General features: G+C 38.1%; 1 protein-coding gene across 1 annotated transcript; it reads right to left on the minus strand.

Moving 5' to 3' along the window:
- Positions 1 to 8,196: 8,196 nt before the first annotated feature.
- LOC118321018 (SKI family transcriptional corepressor 1 homolog-B-like) lies at positions 8,197 to 14,704 on the minus strand. Its single transcript, XM_035652188.1, has 8 exons — positions 12,941 to 14,704; positions 12,163 to 12,244; positions 12,003 to 12,068; positions 11,799 to 11,861; positions 10,688 to 10,762; positions 10,390 to 10,464; positions 9,723 to 9,788; positions 8,197 to 8,294 (listed from the first exon to the last, which is right to left on the minus strand). The coding sequence occupies exons 1-8, from the start codon at positions 14,702 to 14,704 to the stop codon at positions 8,197 to 8,199; spliced, it is 2,289 nt and encodes a 762-aa protein (XP_035508081.1).
- Positions 14,705 to 16,236: the final 1,532 nt, after the last annotated feature.

A 16,236-nucleotide genomic window follows, 5' to 3' on the forward strand; every position in this document is an offset into this window, starting at 1 on the left:
GAAATTGGGTCGTTATAGCAGCCAAAAATACAACAATAGAATAAAATACTTAGATAGATATATAAGGTCTCAGGGTTGTTTTTTCTTTTTTTGTTTGTTTTACCAATTCTATTTTTGGATACCTACATCACAACAGGTTTGTTTTGTTTATATTATGAATACAGTATATTATATATATATATAATATACTTTATATCTTGAGTCTTAACTTGTTGAAAAGTAGTCAATAAATTGTTGGCTATAATCCTGTCAACTCATTAAACTCATTACACTTTCTCCACACATAGCTCAATTTCATATCTATATATTTCCTCCTTTTATTTGTTTCTCTGTTTGCACCCATTAACAAAAGTGCCTATGTAATTGCTTATGAATTTTGCTTTACTGCATCTTTTTAAACATCAACAGTTGAAATGATTTCTCCCCAGAGGATTGAAGTGATTCTGGGTTTTTAATGTAAAAATGTCAACATTAATACTTATACTAACACATATGCAGGTCATCTCTGTCTATAACAATGTGGACCGAACAGTCTTATCTCATCTCTGTCTCAAATATCAACAAACAAGCCATATCGTTTGCCATCAGTGCCACACCTCAACATGCTTCAGCTCATATTCCCTAACATATCAGGTCCAGATCTGTCTGTTATATGGGTTAAATCATTCTTCACCACAACAACGATTTTAATCTATTGTTCCATCCAGGTTGAGCTCAGATTACCAGTAGTTGGTATTTGCCTTTGGGTTACATTAAAACATAGTCTTGTAGTGATTGGGGCGATACCAGCTCTTTTTAGGGAGCAAAATCATGTGGCTCTACTCAGCTTTAAGAGCTCTTTCTGATCCAAAACAGCTCTTTATTTAGTACCTCTGGCTTTTATAATTCAGCCAAATTGAGCAATATTTTGACTTATGAGTCATTAAAATGTTTCAATTTGATTATACTAAACCTGAAAATGTTCAGAATATCATATATATACATTATGTGAAAGCATCAAACCCTATTAAACATGTGTATTTTATTTACATTGAACTATGATTTGTATGTTGGCTAGTTGAGTCTCACCATGTATTTGTCTTAATGTTATTACCAAAGTGAAAAGTCTCTGCATTGTATTTAACTATTACTTTATAGGATCATCCTATTATTCTGTCTTATATTCATTTATGAGAAAAAGAATTAAAGGAGGCAGCTCATAGCACCAACTTGTTCACGAACGACACATCACTATTTGCTTGTATTAGATGTAAACACTGATCTGCACACACTCGACCTGAATTTAATTTAGGCTGCTCAAAGCAAAAAAACCTTTAAGAGCAGATCTTTCTTTTCCAGAACTGTGTCCAGATCTGGAATTATTTTCCACTGGAGAGATAGTCTGTATGTGGATTATACAGAGTGACAGTGTGTCCAACAGCTAGAAAAAACAGGGATATTGATCCCGGAAGAAGAGGTTGAAGTATCTCAGAACTAATAAAGGACAAATAAAACCAAAACTATTGCCTTTTTAAATAACTTTCTGTGATCTTTGTAATGTATTTGTGTTTTTATGGTCCATACTGTATTTATGGCCAATTGTTTGTTGGTTACGTTGGTTATATGGTAAAATAAAGGAAAATCTTATCTTATCTTATCTCATGCACACACTGCTGGCTGTACCACCAATTGCCCCTCAAGGATAATAAAGCTATCCTTGATCCTTGAACCATCTGCACACCTAAATCCCATTAAAGCTAAGTGACAAAATAGTCCTGTGTTTTTTGCAATTTGGGTGAAGTGACCCCTTTATAGACCTGTTGCTCCACATTCCTTTATGTGTTTCTTTTGTATTAAGAATGTGAACAACCCTCTTTCAAGGGAGCAGTAACACTGTAAGGCCTTTACAGCTCTAAGTAACCAGAAAGCTAATCCTTAAACACAGGGAACCCCCTGCCCTCCAGTTCTTAGACACCGGCAAGAGACGTAACGTATTTCATTCAACGTGGCTGGAATGGAAAGTTTGACGCTATGTCACAATCATTTTTCTTTCTTATCGTGTAAACCATCAAAGATGACCATGACCAGTTGTGTCATTGCTAATCTGATAGCTGACAGAGTGACTTACTCTCACAAATATGTCAAACAGACATTGAATCCAGATGTGATCGTTGGTTGAATTCTGTATGCTCTCTGTTAATAGAGTTTAATCTTTACTGGGGTCTGTAAATATTTATTGATCGAGTCAGAGCATGGTGAGGGACAAAGTAATTTATTTTTTCATTATACAACACAAGAACACAAGAAAAGAAAGTTGTAGTCCCATCATGCTACACATACCAAGAAAGTAGCAGATAATTAAGTTTGGATAATGTAAAATAAAATAAGACAATATATACAGTTATTTATGTACTTATACACACATAAAATAATTCTGCAGTGTATTTATTGAACTTATGTATGTGGGAATGTAAACAGCAGCAACAAGATAGTGAAGAATATGAGAATTCATTAATATTTTCATGGTTTTCAAGATAAAATACACATGTAATCTCAAGTATTTATAATAAGTGTCCCTTTGAGCCTTAAACATTTGTGCAAACACAATATTTCAAGGGAGAGACACATCTGGCAGCAACTTTGAATATTTGTTATGAAATATTCTGATTTTGAGCACATTTCTTTGACAAAGAAAGAATTATTTATTGGAATCACTCATGCATACCCTCCATCTGGTCTTGTCAGGGGTGTGTGGAGGTTAGAATTAATGCGACGTCTGTCATCTAAGCTAACAAAAAAGCTGTTTTCTAAAAGATATAATGTGACTTAAGCAGAAGAATGGCGTAGAGAGTAACTGACCAGGTGGTGTCAGACCTAAAGTTTCCTAACGATGAGAATCAACACTAGTTTAAAAACTGTTGACTTTTGACCCCCCAAAAGGGTCGAAGGAGAAGTTGTTTTATTTTCTTGAGTGAATCATACTTTCATGTAATTTAATACCAGCTGACTCTACTGTTCTCTTAATTTGATTTACAAATGTTTATATTAGTTTTATCTTTAAGATCTTACAAATACAAAAACTGTTTGGACAGCGGAGGTAAATCAGTTCCATCATACATGAGCTGATCATAACTTATAAGTACAACCTCACCTTTATTTTTCTTATTTTTATGAATAATTTGGCAGTAAAGCCGAGACAGTTGTGCATGAAAGTTCTGGTATCACCAAGATTATCATGATAATTAAATAACAATGCATGATTTCCTAAATATTTGTGGTGAGCTGAAGTTTCTGCTGTGGTTCTAATAAAAAGAAGTGCTTCTTATCAAAAACTTGGCAAGGAAGATGATCAAAAGCATCACATGAGCATACACTCAATGGGGCCTGTACTCTGAGGAGGACTAGGTACATTTTGATTGGCTTCATAAAGGTTTATATGGTAACTTAAGGTCAGTTTACTTATAATGGGCAGTACTCAGCCTGCAAACAGTAATGTGATCTGTGGCTCTGGACGGAGACCAATGTTTGAAAGAATGACCCTCAGTTTGAGAGTGGAGATGATATTTTTTAACAGAAAGCATGTGTTACAAACTGAGGGCTTGAAGTAGGATCAGAAAATAAAATATTTTACTCTACAGTAAGTTGCATCCAGTGTTTCTCAAGTGTGACCCAGGGACAAAAAGTCGTCAACATCGGATGGATGTTTTGAACTAATCTTCTTTAATCTGTCTTTCACAAATCTGCCAACTTTTGGAAGTGCAAAACTAAATCACTGGAGTGCACCTTAAACCTCAAATCCTCCATCTGACAGCAGATTTGCAATATGCAACCCATATTAAATCAGACATTACAGTATTAAAGTAAAGCAGTAAATACTTTTCATTTTCATATTTGAAGCTCTTCTAATCCAATGAGAAAATTTATTTTTTAAGCTCAAAATAGCAGAATACAAAATAAAATCTGGACTGAGGATACTAAAGTCATCTCTTCTAAAGTTTGTGTATTGCTTCTGGAAATTTGAGCATTACATTTTATAATTACAAAACTAACATGGTGGGTATTATAAATGCCAATTCCAACATTTTTAAACTCAATATATTTAAATTTGTCCACCTTTACAAAAACTTTACAATTAAATATTTCTTCACTAGAATATTTCTTCCAGCAATTTGAAACTGCATTTAGACATTTATGTTGGGAAGTGAAATATACAGAAAATATTAATGAACCTTTGACTGAATACATGAAATCTGAAAACTTTACTTTTCAAAAAAGACCAAGTCACACTGCCCTTCACAAGATGGAATAAGCTTTTTTTTTTGTTAGCTTTCGTACGGTTGAGTAGAGGCGGAATGTGTTTAGGGAGCTTGGACTGATGACAGCAGTATTTCTAAGATTATGGCAATAAAACCCTGATAAAAATAGTATATTTATAGAAATTTGACACCACAGCCTTCTCCATACAATCAGTTTTAAATACAGTCACAAAAAAAGGTCTGAACTGAGACTGTGACAGGAGGAACTCAAAGCCAGATAAAGGATTTAGTTCTGGTGAAGCCAGTAGGTGGCGCCCTGTCATTTCAAATGAAGATGAATCCAAAATGACATGCTCAACCCTCAGATCCTCCTCAGCCTGTGCAGCCTATTTGTTCCTAAGCAAGGACATATTTGCTTAGTGTAATGGTTTTATACTTCCATACTGAACGAAAATTCACTATTACACCAAACACATTAGGCCTTACGCCCAAATCCATTATCAGAAAATGCTCGTTCCCTCGAGGTTCATACAAAGAATCTATTGACAAACTAGTTCTGCTGCTTGTTTCATACAGAGAGAATCACAGAGGTTTTATTATATCATTATGTATCACTGCCATCTGTTGTATTGTTGATGGCCAGTGATGGGACAGGTGTTCGCTGACCACACGTGTTTATACAAGCAAATAATGAATCAATAATACAGACTGCAAATACTGTGAGACAATATGTCCAATGGGAAGATAAAACATTATTCTTCTTTTAAAATGTTTAATATTACAGATTTAATGGTAGCTTGTGTAAATGTACTCAATGTGGACAATGTGGCGGCTGAAACTGAGCTGCTTAGAACATGTAAAACAATACAGGGAGTGAGGTATATATGGATAACATGCTCTGTTTCAGCACTGTATATGTAATTATATATTGTGATAGCAATGAACAGTATGAATATACATGTGTCATGATATAGAAAATCAACTGGCAAACTGTAAATATACTGGAAATATAGGGATAAAAAGTGGCTAATCCCAGTGGTGGAAAGTAACCAAGAGTTCTGTTCTTAAGTACTTTACTTGTATATTTCCATTTTATGTTATACATCAACACCACCATGTTTCATATAGAAATATTACACTTTTTACTCCAGTGTAGCAAAAGTTACTTTTCAGATTATAGTTCTACATTCAAAGATCATTTTATAAAATAGGATGCACTCTACACTAAAGAATATAAATATTGTTTAGATGATAAATTCATTGTTTAGTTTGTGACATTAATTTATATATTTTTATGTTTTATTACTTATTTATTTAGTCAGTTATCTTTGTTTATCTTATACGTATGAAATTAACTCTCAGGTTTACCAAATAAAACAACAACAATAATGTAAATTGTGTATTTTACTTAATCTCCTATATGAATGTAGTTTATTATCAACGCATTATACTGTATACATGCACCATGGAGCATTGTGGGAACACAGGGCACGATTTGAACGAGTGCCCTTAAGTCCTACTTTAAATTTTAAAGTTGCATAATTATGAAATTTTCACAAAATAATTTATCATGCCAGTAGTCAGGAGTTTTCAGTCCTTCTGTCCTTACAGTTTTTCAGTGTACAGTTCAACTTTGGAGGGTTTTTTACAAAAGCCTGAAATCACCTTGTTAAGGAGACATTTTTCCCACTTGTCACCATGGATGTGCCAACCAGGCACAGTCCCAGGAGCCCAAGGGGTCGTGGGGCGCACAAGGACTCGCAAAACAACTAAACAGAGGTGCAAAACAACCACAAAGAGATGCAAAATGACCACAAAGAGCAGCAAGACAACCACTTAGAGAGGTAAAATGACCACAAAGACAATGAAAACAATCACAAAGTGATGCAGAATAATAAAAGAGAGACACAAAATGACCACAAAGAGACATAAAATGCCCACAAGAGATGCAAAATGACTACAAAATGCAAAGAGACACAAAATCACCACAAAGAAACACATAATTACAAGACAGAGACACAAAACCACTACAAAGAGATGCAAAATTACCACAAAGCAATGCAAAATGATGAAAGAGAGATGCAAAATGACCACAAAGAGACATAAAATCACCACAAAGAGATGCTAAACAACCACAAAGAGCCACGAAATAACACAAAAAGACCATAAAGAGACACAGAACCACTACAAAGAGATGCAAAATGACTACAAAGAGAAAAAAACTAACCAAGACACAAAACTGCAGTTTGTAGTTTTGCGTCTCTTTGAATCTGAGGAGTGGCGGGTTCTTTTTAATGCCTGTACCCAGGGCCCCATTGTCACATAATCCATCCATACTTGTCACCACATATCAACCTTAATCAGGTTTTTCTTCATGTTAAACAGCTAAATAAACAGTAAAGCAGCCAATGATTCCCACAGTAGTTCAATTCTGTTCAGATTTGGAGGCCTTGTTAGTATTCAAAAAGAACCGGCTTTGCCATGGAGGGCAATTATGTTCACAGAAAATTAACATTCATTGTGTGTCAGTGACATTATGCGAGTATCTGTCTCAGTATGAAGCAACCAGGGACCGAGAGCCGTGTAATCAATATCTATTAGTCCTCCCATCAGAAGAATTAGATTTCACTATTAGATCAGCCTGCTCCCCTGACTCGACGTCAAACATTATAAGTTGACTGGACATGTCATGCGCCGATGTAGCCGGCTAATGAAAGAATACAATAAGAGGAAATATGATCCAACTCACGAGGAGTTATTCTGTGTGGAGGCCAGTAGGTGTCAGACTCACACCAGTGAAAGACACAATGAGACATAAAGCAGAGAGTGGCTTTCACATTTTATTATTATTGACAGGGTACATACATAAATGGGAACTTATTGGTAGATTGTGTCAGAAACCAGGACCGCTGTTCTTCTTTTTTCTTTTTTTTTTACAAACCAAATTCAACAAATGAGACAAAAAGAAATGCAGTGGTGTGAATGGTAGATTTCACATATTTTATACAGTGTCTTCTTCTTATAAAATCAGATCATCAGATGATAGGAAAAGGTTTTGGTTTTGTCTGTTTGTGACTCACAGATGCATGTAATGATAGAAAAAACCCTGAAACAGAGACAGCAATGAGATCAGATTTGTGTTAAAATAGTCTAAACTGTACATCTATAAATGGCTCAAGAGTGTTTTTTTTTAATCATCACTTCAAACTCGGTGAAAAAGAAAACCTTTTTATTGTTTGTTGTCAAACCTGAATGGCTGTTGAAGTAAGTGCTCATAATAATGTGCTCTATTTTAAACGTAAAGATCCACATATTTTTTCGATAAAGGAATTTGGTATAGGATGGCATGGTCAAATTCAGAAATGTTGCCCATTTAAAGTGCTTAACAACATATACAGTGTTACAAATAATCTAAACAATAACTTAAACCAAAGACAGATAAATAACAAATATATGTAAAAACTCAAGAGATATTCAAACAAGCAACAAAAAGCTAAATAATGAGATACATTTGGAACTTAATATCACAATTATACAAGCCATTGCACATCGTCACGTGATATATATATGTATATGTATATAGTGTTGTTTTTTCTTTTCAGGATAGCTAAAGAGCAGACGACTTTGATTCAGAGAGACTCCTTGGTTTGAGCTTTGCAGCTTCAGATCAACAATCCTTTTGATTCACAACATAAAATGAACTCCATGTTTAAGCAACTCCTGATCTCTTTTACTCAAGAGTTCAGTTTTTTGAAGGGGAGAGGTCGCTGCCAAAGACCGTCTCAGAGTCTTGACGTATTCACTCAAGTGCTAAAATCAGTAGTGTATGTATACAGCAGGGTGTTAATCCGTGGGTTACAGGTGGGAGGTGAACACATGAGCGCTCTCGAAGGCGGACCTGTGTGTGTTTTATTTTTGGCTGTGCTGGGGTGGGGTGCAGGGGTCAGGTGGGGGCCGGGCACTAGGGAGGCAGCAGCGGGGGCTTGAAGGTGCAGGCTCCGGTACACTGACGAGGAGTGAGCATCTTGCAGGAGAAATGGTGAAGGGCGTCATGAGCTTCTGGGGAGGAACATGTCCATCAGTGAGAACATGCAGACAAAACACAAAACAACAACTCTTACAAATTATTCTTCACTTTACAGGTGGAAGTTGGTTTATTTATTCTAGTGTTGTTGTTAAAGGAAAGGTTCACGTTTCTTCATGTCTGTTTGTCATTTGAACTGTTTTTTGGTTGTTGGAATTGTTCCTATTGTCCATAAAGATATTTGTTCTTTGCATGAGTTCAATCTAAGTGATGAGAGGCAAAATGTACAGTCCTTGTTCTGTGTAAAATTAACACATTAAGTATCTTTTAGTACAAAACTGCCTCTTTGTGTTTCCATAAGTCAGGTGTCCTAACTCTTAAACCATGATTTTAGCTTTATAGTTTGTGTCTACAGTGTGTAATAATATTGCTTTTTTTATTCTGTATATGGTTGTTTGAACTACATGATGCTACATCTCATTTAACGGAAAATTCAAGATGCCATGTGCATCATTCTATACATTTTCCCACAGTTCAACCTGCCGTTTATGATATATCTGAATATGTTGGGATCTTATGTATAATATAAATAATTATCTGTGTGTTTGCACAATGTTAATCCAAACAACCTTCAGCTGTAATGATGGCAGCAGAGGTTTTTTTTTAACAGAATTATCAGAAAATTGTTGAAAGAAATGAGAATGAATGTGCATTTCCATCCACTACCAAACATTAGGAGTTGGCTTATCAAGATGAACAGCTGGTGACGCTAATTCTCTAGTCGGGAGCCATTAAAACACTGCAGAGGAAGAGGGCGCAACAAGATGACGTAATTAAAAGAGCACCAGTCAAATCACCGAGAAATATAGCATTTATGTTTGTTTGTGCATTAATCAGATGAAGGTTACAGTCTCCTCATCTCCCCACACTGATCTGCCGATACTTTAAGTCTCTTCAGTGGCTGTTTAAGTTACAAGCTTCATGTGCGTCTGTTTCTATTGCACATTGTCGCATTTTGCTTTTATACAAAACAGCCTCAGACTTTTTTTTGTGATGTTCCTTACAAGACAGTAAGTTCTTGCTGGGCTGTGGTGAAGGGTTAGGAACAAACAATTGATTTGAGTAATTCAGATTGCTGAAGCATCAAATAATCTTTGACTGAATTTAAATATTATTTCTGCAGCAGTGATTTTCTTGTCACTTACATTTAAATTGCTTTAAGCCAGAACGGACAGGAAGAACCATTAAAGCGACTTTCAATGTACATTATGGGCATGTGAGTGTTGTTTTAGGACAGACTTGAACAAATGTGAACCCATCCTTTAACAGTGTATTTCTCTCAATATTTATCACACTGATCAAAGGAGATGTTTAATAAAAAAAGTAGCACTTGCATATTTAAGTTTATAGGCAAAAAAATGACATGTATACATGTTTCTTTTTTTTGGACCAGATAAAATTACCTTTTAGCTTCTGCTGTATTGCATAACGAGCCTTTCTCTCTTGGTCCAACTCGCTGCACAAAGTGTCTATCCAAAAATAAAATGAATAAAACATAAATAAAATTGGTCAAAAAAGGAAGAAAAAAAAAGAAAATGTGAGGTGTAGCATCTGAAGTGAAGGAGTGTAATGTATGCCGTTTGCCCCTATGGTATTTAGAGTGACCCCTCTGTGTACTTGAACCCTGTATTTAAACTACTGTAACATTAAACCAATCCTTTAACGGGTGGCATTAGTTGCTGTCTACTGCATGTAACCGATACAGCACTACATAATGGTCTGTCTATTCAATTTTCCAGAGCATGATTTAGGAGAAAATAACCTTTGCAAACAAAACAATGTGGTTTCAGTTTCACCTTTTGATATCTAATAATTTACTCAACTTCAGGAGAAAAAATATGGAGTTTACAGGAAAAAGGCTGGGCACATATCGCCAATATTTCAATATGCAAGTGTCACTTTTCCTTTCTTTTTTAGTTTAGAGGCTAGTTGGTTCAGATTGATTGATATGGCCTGTGTTACTTAAACGTTTTTTTTTTTGTGGCTCAAATTTTTTTCCCATAAACTTAAAGAGCATTGATCTACATCCGCTTTACAGTCATAATCTATAGAGTACAAAGAGAGACCAACCTCGAACAATCTGCAGCTGCTGGACCATTTCCTCTCTGTAGGACAGCTCACGCTTCATTTGATCCTGAAAATTATCTGAAGAGTACCGAAGGCCACATCAGATGGAAACTCTCTGACATTGTGGAGATAAATTTAAAGGCACATTCCTGGATTCAAAGGAATCAAAATAACTTGCTGTTCTCTTAACATCTATAGGCTGCAAAGCACAAGGGTTTAAGATCCAAACAAAGACACCAAATTCATTATCCCTCTGTGGCTTTGACTCACAAAATACAATCAGACTCACTTTTTTTCCTACCTTTTAAATGCTGAAATTCTCTCTCCAACTTTTTCCTCAGCTCAACTTGTTCCACCAGCTGCTTCTGCAATTCCTCTGCAAAAGCCAAAAATGTGTCAATTTAAACGTCAAATTCTTTTCATCTGCAGCAAGAAAATGTCATTATTCACCCTAAAAACACAGAAACACACCCCAGCTGACACCTCTGAATTACAAGCAGGGACTTGGTGCACTAGAATAGCATGCACCATAATGCAAATAAACCACCAATATCATAAAAAAAAATTAAAAAAAACATTTTCCTTCTCTATCCTCATCTACCTCCCATCAATTTGATTCCACTTAATGTGATATACTTTGAATTTCTGCACATGGAGATTTATGTCAGCTCAGTAAACCGACTTCAGGTGCGTTTACATCCTTGATAACAACCATTTCACCGCTCTCCTCTCACTGCTGCCACAGTAATTGCCATGCATTGCCTGGAGGTTGAGACGATAATAATGGAGTCCCAGGGTTTTTCCAAGCGTTGTAAAATAATTAGCTGCCGTGCCTCGGGGTTATGGCTCTGTTCGTTAAAATATTAATAGCCTCTAAACGATTTCCTCTTACAATAATAAGTCAAAACTCCCACATCTCGTGATTAAGTGGTTTAACAACTATGGAAACACTTTAGGCCCACAAAAATGTAAATTCAACATTTAGATTTTGACACGTCATCTTTAGCAGGCCGTGGGCATTTAGCTGCTTTTAAAATGAGGTGGAATTCAATGTTTAATATTAATATAATATACATATATTTTATTATTTTGATAATTAAACAACCCTGGACAAACGGTCGAGTTAAATTTTGGGGTTTATAAATTCACTCATTCAAGCTAATTAGCAAAAAGATTGCCTATATTGAATTAATTTTAATTTCTTATATTTAAAAATAACAAATAAATACCCGTATTAATTAAACGTGGCGAGCAGGCCCTGTCAGCCGTTTAGCTGCTGTATAAATATGTATTTGTTGGCTGGCGACACACGAACCCAAATTACAATCAAAAACAGGAATAATTGCTGATTATGATTAATATCACCTGCTACACTTTTTCTTTCCCTTTTGATCCTAAAAACAGCCTCTTACCTTTGGCCATGTTCTCCAGGTCTCTTTCATGAACGCTGATATCGATGCGTAAAGCTCCATCGGCTGCACAAAAACAAAACACAAACATATACATGTCATCTATGTAAGAGTGTCATTTAAATGGGGTTGAGGATGAACAGTAAAATAGATAATAATGCCATATTATTATTTATTATTACTAGAACAGCAGAATAATTTAAAAACCTTGTCTGTCTTTTTGCTCCTGGTGGGATGTTCGTTGGTTCTGTGTATCAGAAACGTGATGGACACCTAAAAATAAACAGTCGACAAACATTTTTTACTAAAGAAGACACAAAAAACGCCCGAATTTGCATTAATAACTACAAATTGGTTCAATAATCACCGTTGGATCTGCTCGATTGTTTCGACCCGAATGATGAAGGCTCGTTCAGGAGCACGTGGCCGTCCTTTTCATGAGCGTACACCTGTAAAGCGAAGCAGACACTCGTGTTTTAATAAAGCAGACCAATTACATGTCCTTTAATGCGGTTCTTCACATAATTGAGGCATTTTTGAACCAAAAACCCAGGAGCCCCTGTAATTTGTTATGGAGATGCTGAACTAATTCCTAAAAGAAACCAGAAAGGCTTTTTTTTTTTACAACAATCAAAAGCACTAATTTGGTGGTAAAATGTCTTATAATTGAAGAGACACACCGAGAAACATTTTAATAGGAATAAATCAAAAAACAAATCAGGATAAATTAGGGTTTTATACTTTAATTACCATAATTGAAAACGGCAGAATCTGAGATACATTAGTACAAATTGAGGTGGATCCTTATTGATCTTTTTTTAAGGTAAATTATCTTTTCACTGAATATAGAATCGGCCTTGCTGCCTTGCTGCCTTGCTGCCTTGCTCAAAGACACAGAGCAGTTTAATGACATTTTCTAAACACTAGACCATCATATTAACATTTATTCTGGTTAATACTTAGAAAATAAACACCATCAAAAATCTGCAGTAATATCTTTTTTTTCAATTCCAGGCCAATTGATCTTGATTACATTTTTATCGGCCTCCTCTCTTCTATTAACTGTTATCATCATATTCTCCACTACTGCGACAATTCAACTTCCCCCACGGGGATCATTAAAGTTTCATTTAATCTAATCTTACTTCATGAAGAGGGGAGCCATTACGCATCCGCCTGTCCTCATCTGATGACCCCGTGTGCACGGAGTCCTCCGGTGATGCTGCTGCTGCTGCTCCCGGGCTGGAGGCGTCAGGCTGCTCCTGACTCTCCTCAGCACCCGAGGAGACCCGGTCCGGGACAGGTGAGTCATGGTGGTCCCTTCCCGGTGATATCTGGATCGGCTCATCCTCGTCTTGTCCACGGTTTGACTCCACATCCACGTCCGGGTCCTCGTCGTCGTCGTCCACCACGCTGTCCCTGTCCGGTGATATCGATCTATAACTGGAGCTCTCGCTGATAAAATCCGGGGACAGGTAGCCAGGGCGCACGCCGTAGCTGTCCCGGGTGCCGTAGAGTTTGGCGATGGTCTCCGCGTCTTTAACCACGGGTCTGAAGGCCGAAATGTAGCTGATTTTCCTCTGTGAGGTCTCGTCCCCGGACTTGTCCTCGTCGTTCCTGGTTGAGGAGGACTGGGAGCTGGAACAGCGCTCTCCACCGTCCTGCTGATGGTGAGAGTGGTGGTTGCTGTCTTTGGGTGTGTTTGCGCCCCGGTCACTTTGGTCCGATAAGTCAAGCTCGCTCTGCCGGACGCCTGGCAGCTCTGGAGGAGGTTTGGGTGGAGACCCTGGGTAGGGTGGCATGGGTAGGCCACCAGCTGTAGGCCAAAACATGGGGAAAGCAGGGTAGAGGGTGTCCTTTGCGCCAGGCCAAAACACACCAGACACATTGGTTTTGTTCGCATCAGGCACACCGTCGCTCTTTTTCTGACACAGCCCATAGCTGGGGAAGCCATAGGGGTGGTGTGGGAACAGAGGTGGGGGGATTTTCTGAAGCATGCCAAAGCTCTTGCTGGGCACTGGGATGACTGGGTAGGTCCGAGCGCCGCTCGCCAAACTCAGGTTATTATTCCCCTGATCCTCGTCGCACCGTAAAGTTTTGTGAGGGATCTCAGGGGAACTGGTTTGGGCCAGGGTGGACGAAGCCTGTGATTTCATCGATGAGGACATCCCCGACCCGCTCATGGGCAGAGTCCTCTTTCTACTCCCACCGTTGAACATGGCCTTTACATCCTCCCACGCGTGGTTAATGTCCTCAGATTTTTTGTCCGTCAGTTTCAGGTGGCGTCTCCACGAATTGAAGTTGGCCGCGTCCGGCTGCAGATACTTGGACTCTGTGGTGCGATGGGAGTGGAAAATGAATTTATTTGGGGAGAAATACATGTTGCAAAAGCTGCACTTGATGCACTTTGCTCTGGAGCTGTTGTATCTTGCGGGTATGAAGCTGCCCCTGCAGCCCCAGGCGCATTCATGAAACACATCAAATGCGAAATTTTCTGGTAGCTTTGGAGGGCTGTGCGCTCCCAGGAAGGACTTGCAGAGCCTCTCGGCCTCCCGTTTGGTGATCATGCCGCAGCGCCTGGAGGAGATGGGCATGGCCCCGGCGCGCCGCAGGAGCTCCAGCTGGACCGGGGTGCACTGCACACAGGTGATGCCCAAAGCCACCCGGCGGTTGTGTATCTCGTTGTAGCTGTAGTTTTTCAGCAGGGTGTTAGAAATCTGCGCCAGGCAGAGTCTCTCCTTACCGTCTATGACCAGACATACGATGGGAACCCCGTACAGGGAGGTCTCACTCACTTGGTTTGGTTTGAGGGAGCTGGGGCTGGAGAAGCTCTGTGCGTCCTGCTTTGAACTGGGGGAAGAGCTGGCGTCTCGTCCCGCGTCTCGAAGCTGTCCGGGCGTCGACTCCATCCCTGGAAGCCTGTCAATCAAAGAGGAAACTGGAGTGACTCGGGGGGCTGTTTGACAGTATGTAAAGCACAAATATTACCAGTGCATCATCTCAATCATTATTTAGCTTGTGACAAAAAAAAGACAAACAAAAAAAACCCAAATGTGTTAAAGAAAAAGAAAAACAGTGTCAAATTATATAAGAAAGTATAATGTTTATATCTGGTAAATAGAGAAAATTCTTTTAATTATTATTTTCATTATTATCTTTATTATTATATATATATATTTTAATTATTAATATTATTACTATTTTATATATTAATGTAATATCTGTGGTGATAGGGCTATTACTGATATTATAGGGCTATGTCGATATTTATTATATTTATCATAATGATGTTGATAATAATGATAATAACAATAACAACAATAATAATAATTACAGCAACAATATTAATAATAATACAGACATATTTTTTAAAAAGGACCAATGGTGACTAACATCAGGCTTTTGCAGGAGTTTATATTGAAAAGTGAAATCGATCAGACGTCTTGTTAATTATTTCTCGTATTGGTTAATTCCTCCGTGTATTCGGCCTCCTCTTTCAGGTAATCCGGGTTCCTGCGCGGAGGTGGATCTGGTGCTCCTCTTATCTTCAAATCGGCTCTGCACTTATGGGGCAACTACTTAAGAGTCACATAAGATCCTTATACGCGGATAAGGACAGAAGGAAAATGCAGACTGAGCTGCGCCAATGCGCTTAGCACAGAGGAAAAGAACAACTATAAGCTGCTTTCCTGGTAATTACACAGATCCAAGAGCGCGTCTTCGCATTGTTAATAAAAGACTAGCCCTATATATAATTAAAGCGTCTGCGCAGATTAGCCTCAGCCAGTTGCTCGAAATTAGGTTGAAGCGGGCCTATCTCACGTTCACCTGCGCATAACCTACTTACTTATTGCATCCCGTCGTTGTATTTACAGAGGCCGGTACAATGCATGTAAAACAGCGGCCTTAAAGACGCCAATACAACTATTTTAGAGTGACATTTCATGAGTTATGGCACACATTTTGTGCGCTAAATAAAAGGGCAAAGACACAAAGACATTCAAAGAGAGACAGCAAAATTATCACCATTTCTGGAGAGATCAATAATTAAAAAAAAACAACAACAACAACATACCTTTCTCTCCTAAAAAGACGACACACTCCAACTGGGTTTGGGATGGGAAAAATGATAATTAATATTAATAAATAGATGGAAATGCAGGCCCGGTGAGTCCAGAGAGGGAACGATGCCACAGACAAGGAGGTCTGACAGTGGAAACTCTGAGCTGGAGTCTTTATTTCAGTTTATTTCAGCGCAGGCAGCAGCAGACAGGACCTCCATCGCGTTGGATCCCGGGGAGGTGAATGGCTTGTAGACAGGAAGCACATGGCACCTCTCTCTCTCTCTCTCCCTCCCTCTCTCGTACACACACAGACACACACTCTCTCTCCTGTCATGCTGATGTGTAATAGCTCTCTCTCTCTCTCTCTCTCTCTCTCT

This window comes from Morone saxatilis, unplaced genomic scaffold (genome assembly GCF_004916995.1).
Source record: "Morone saxatilis isolate NCDOM2014 unplaced genomic scaffold, NCSU_SB_2.0 Contig11, whole genome shotgun sequence".
Classification (NCBI taxonomy): domain Eukaryota; kingdom Metazoa; phylum Chordata; class Actinopteri; family Moronidae; genus Morone; species Morone saxatilis.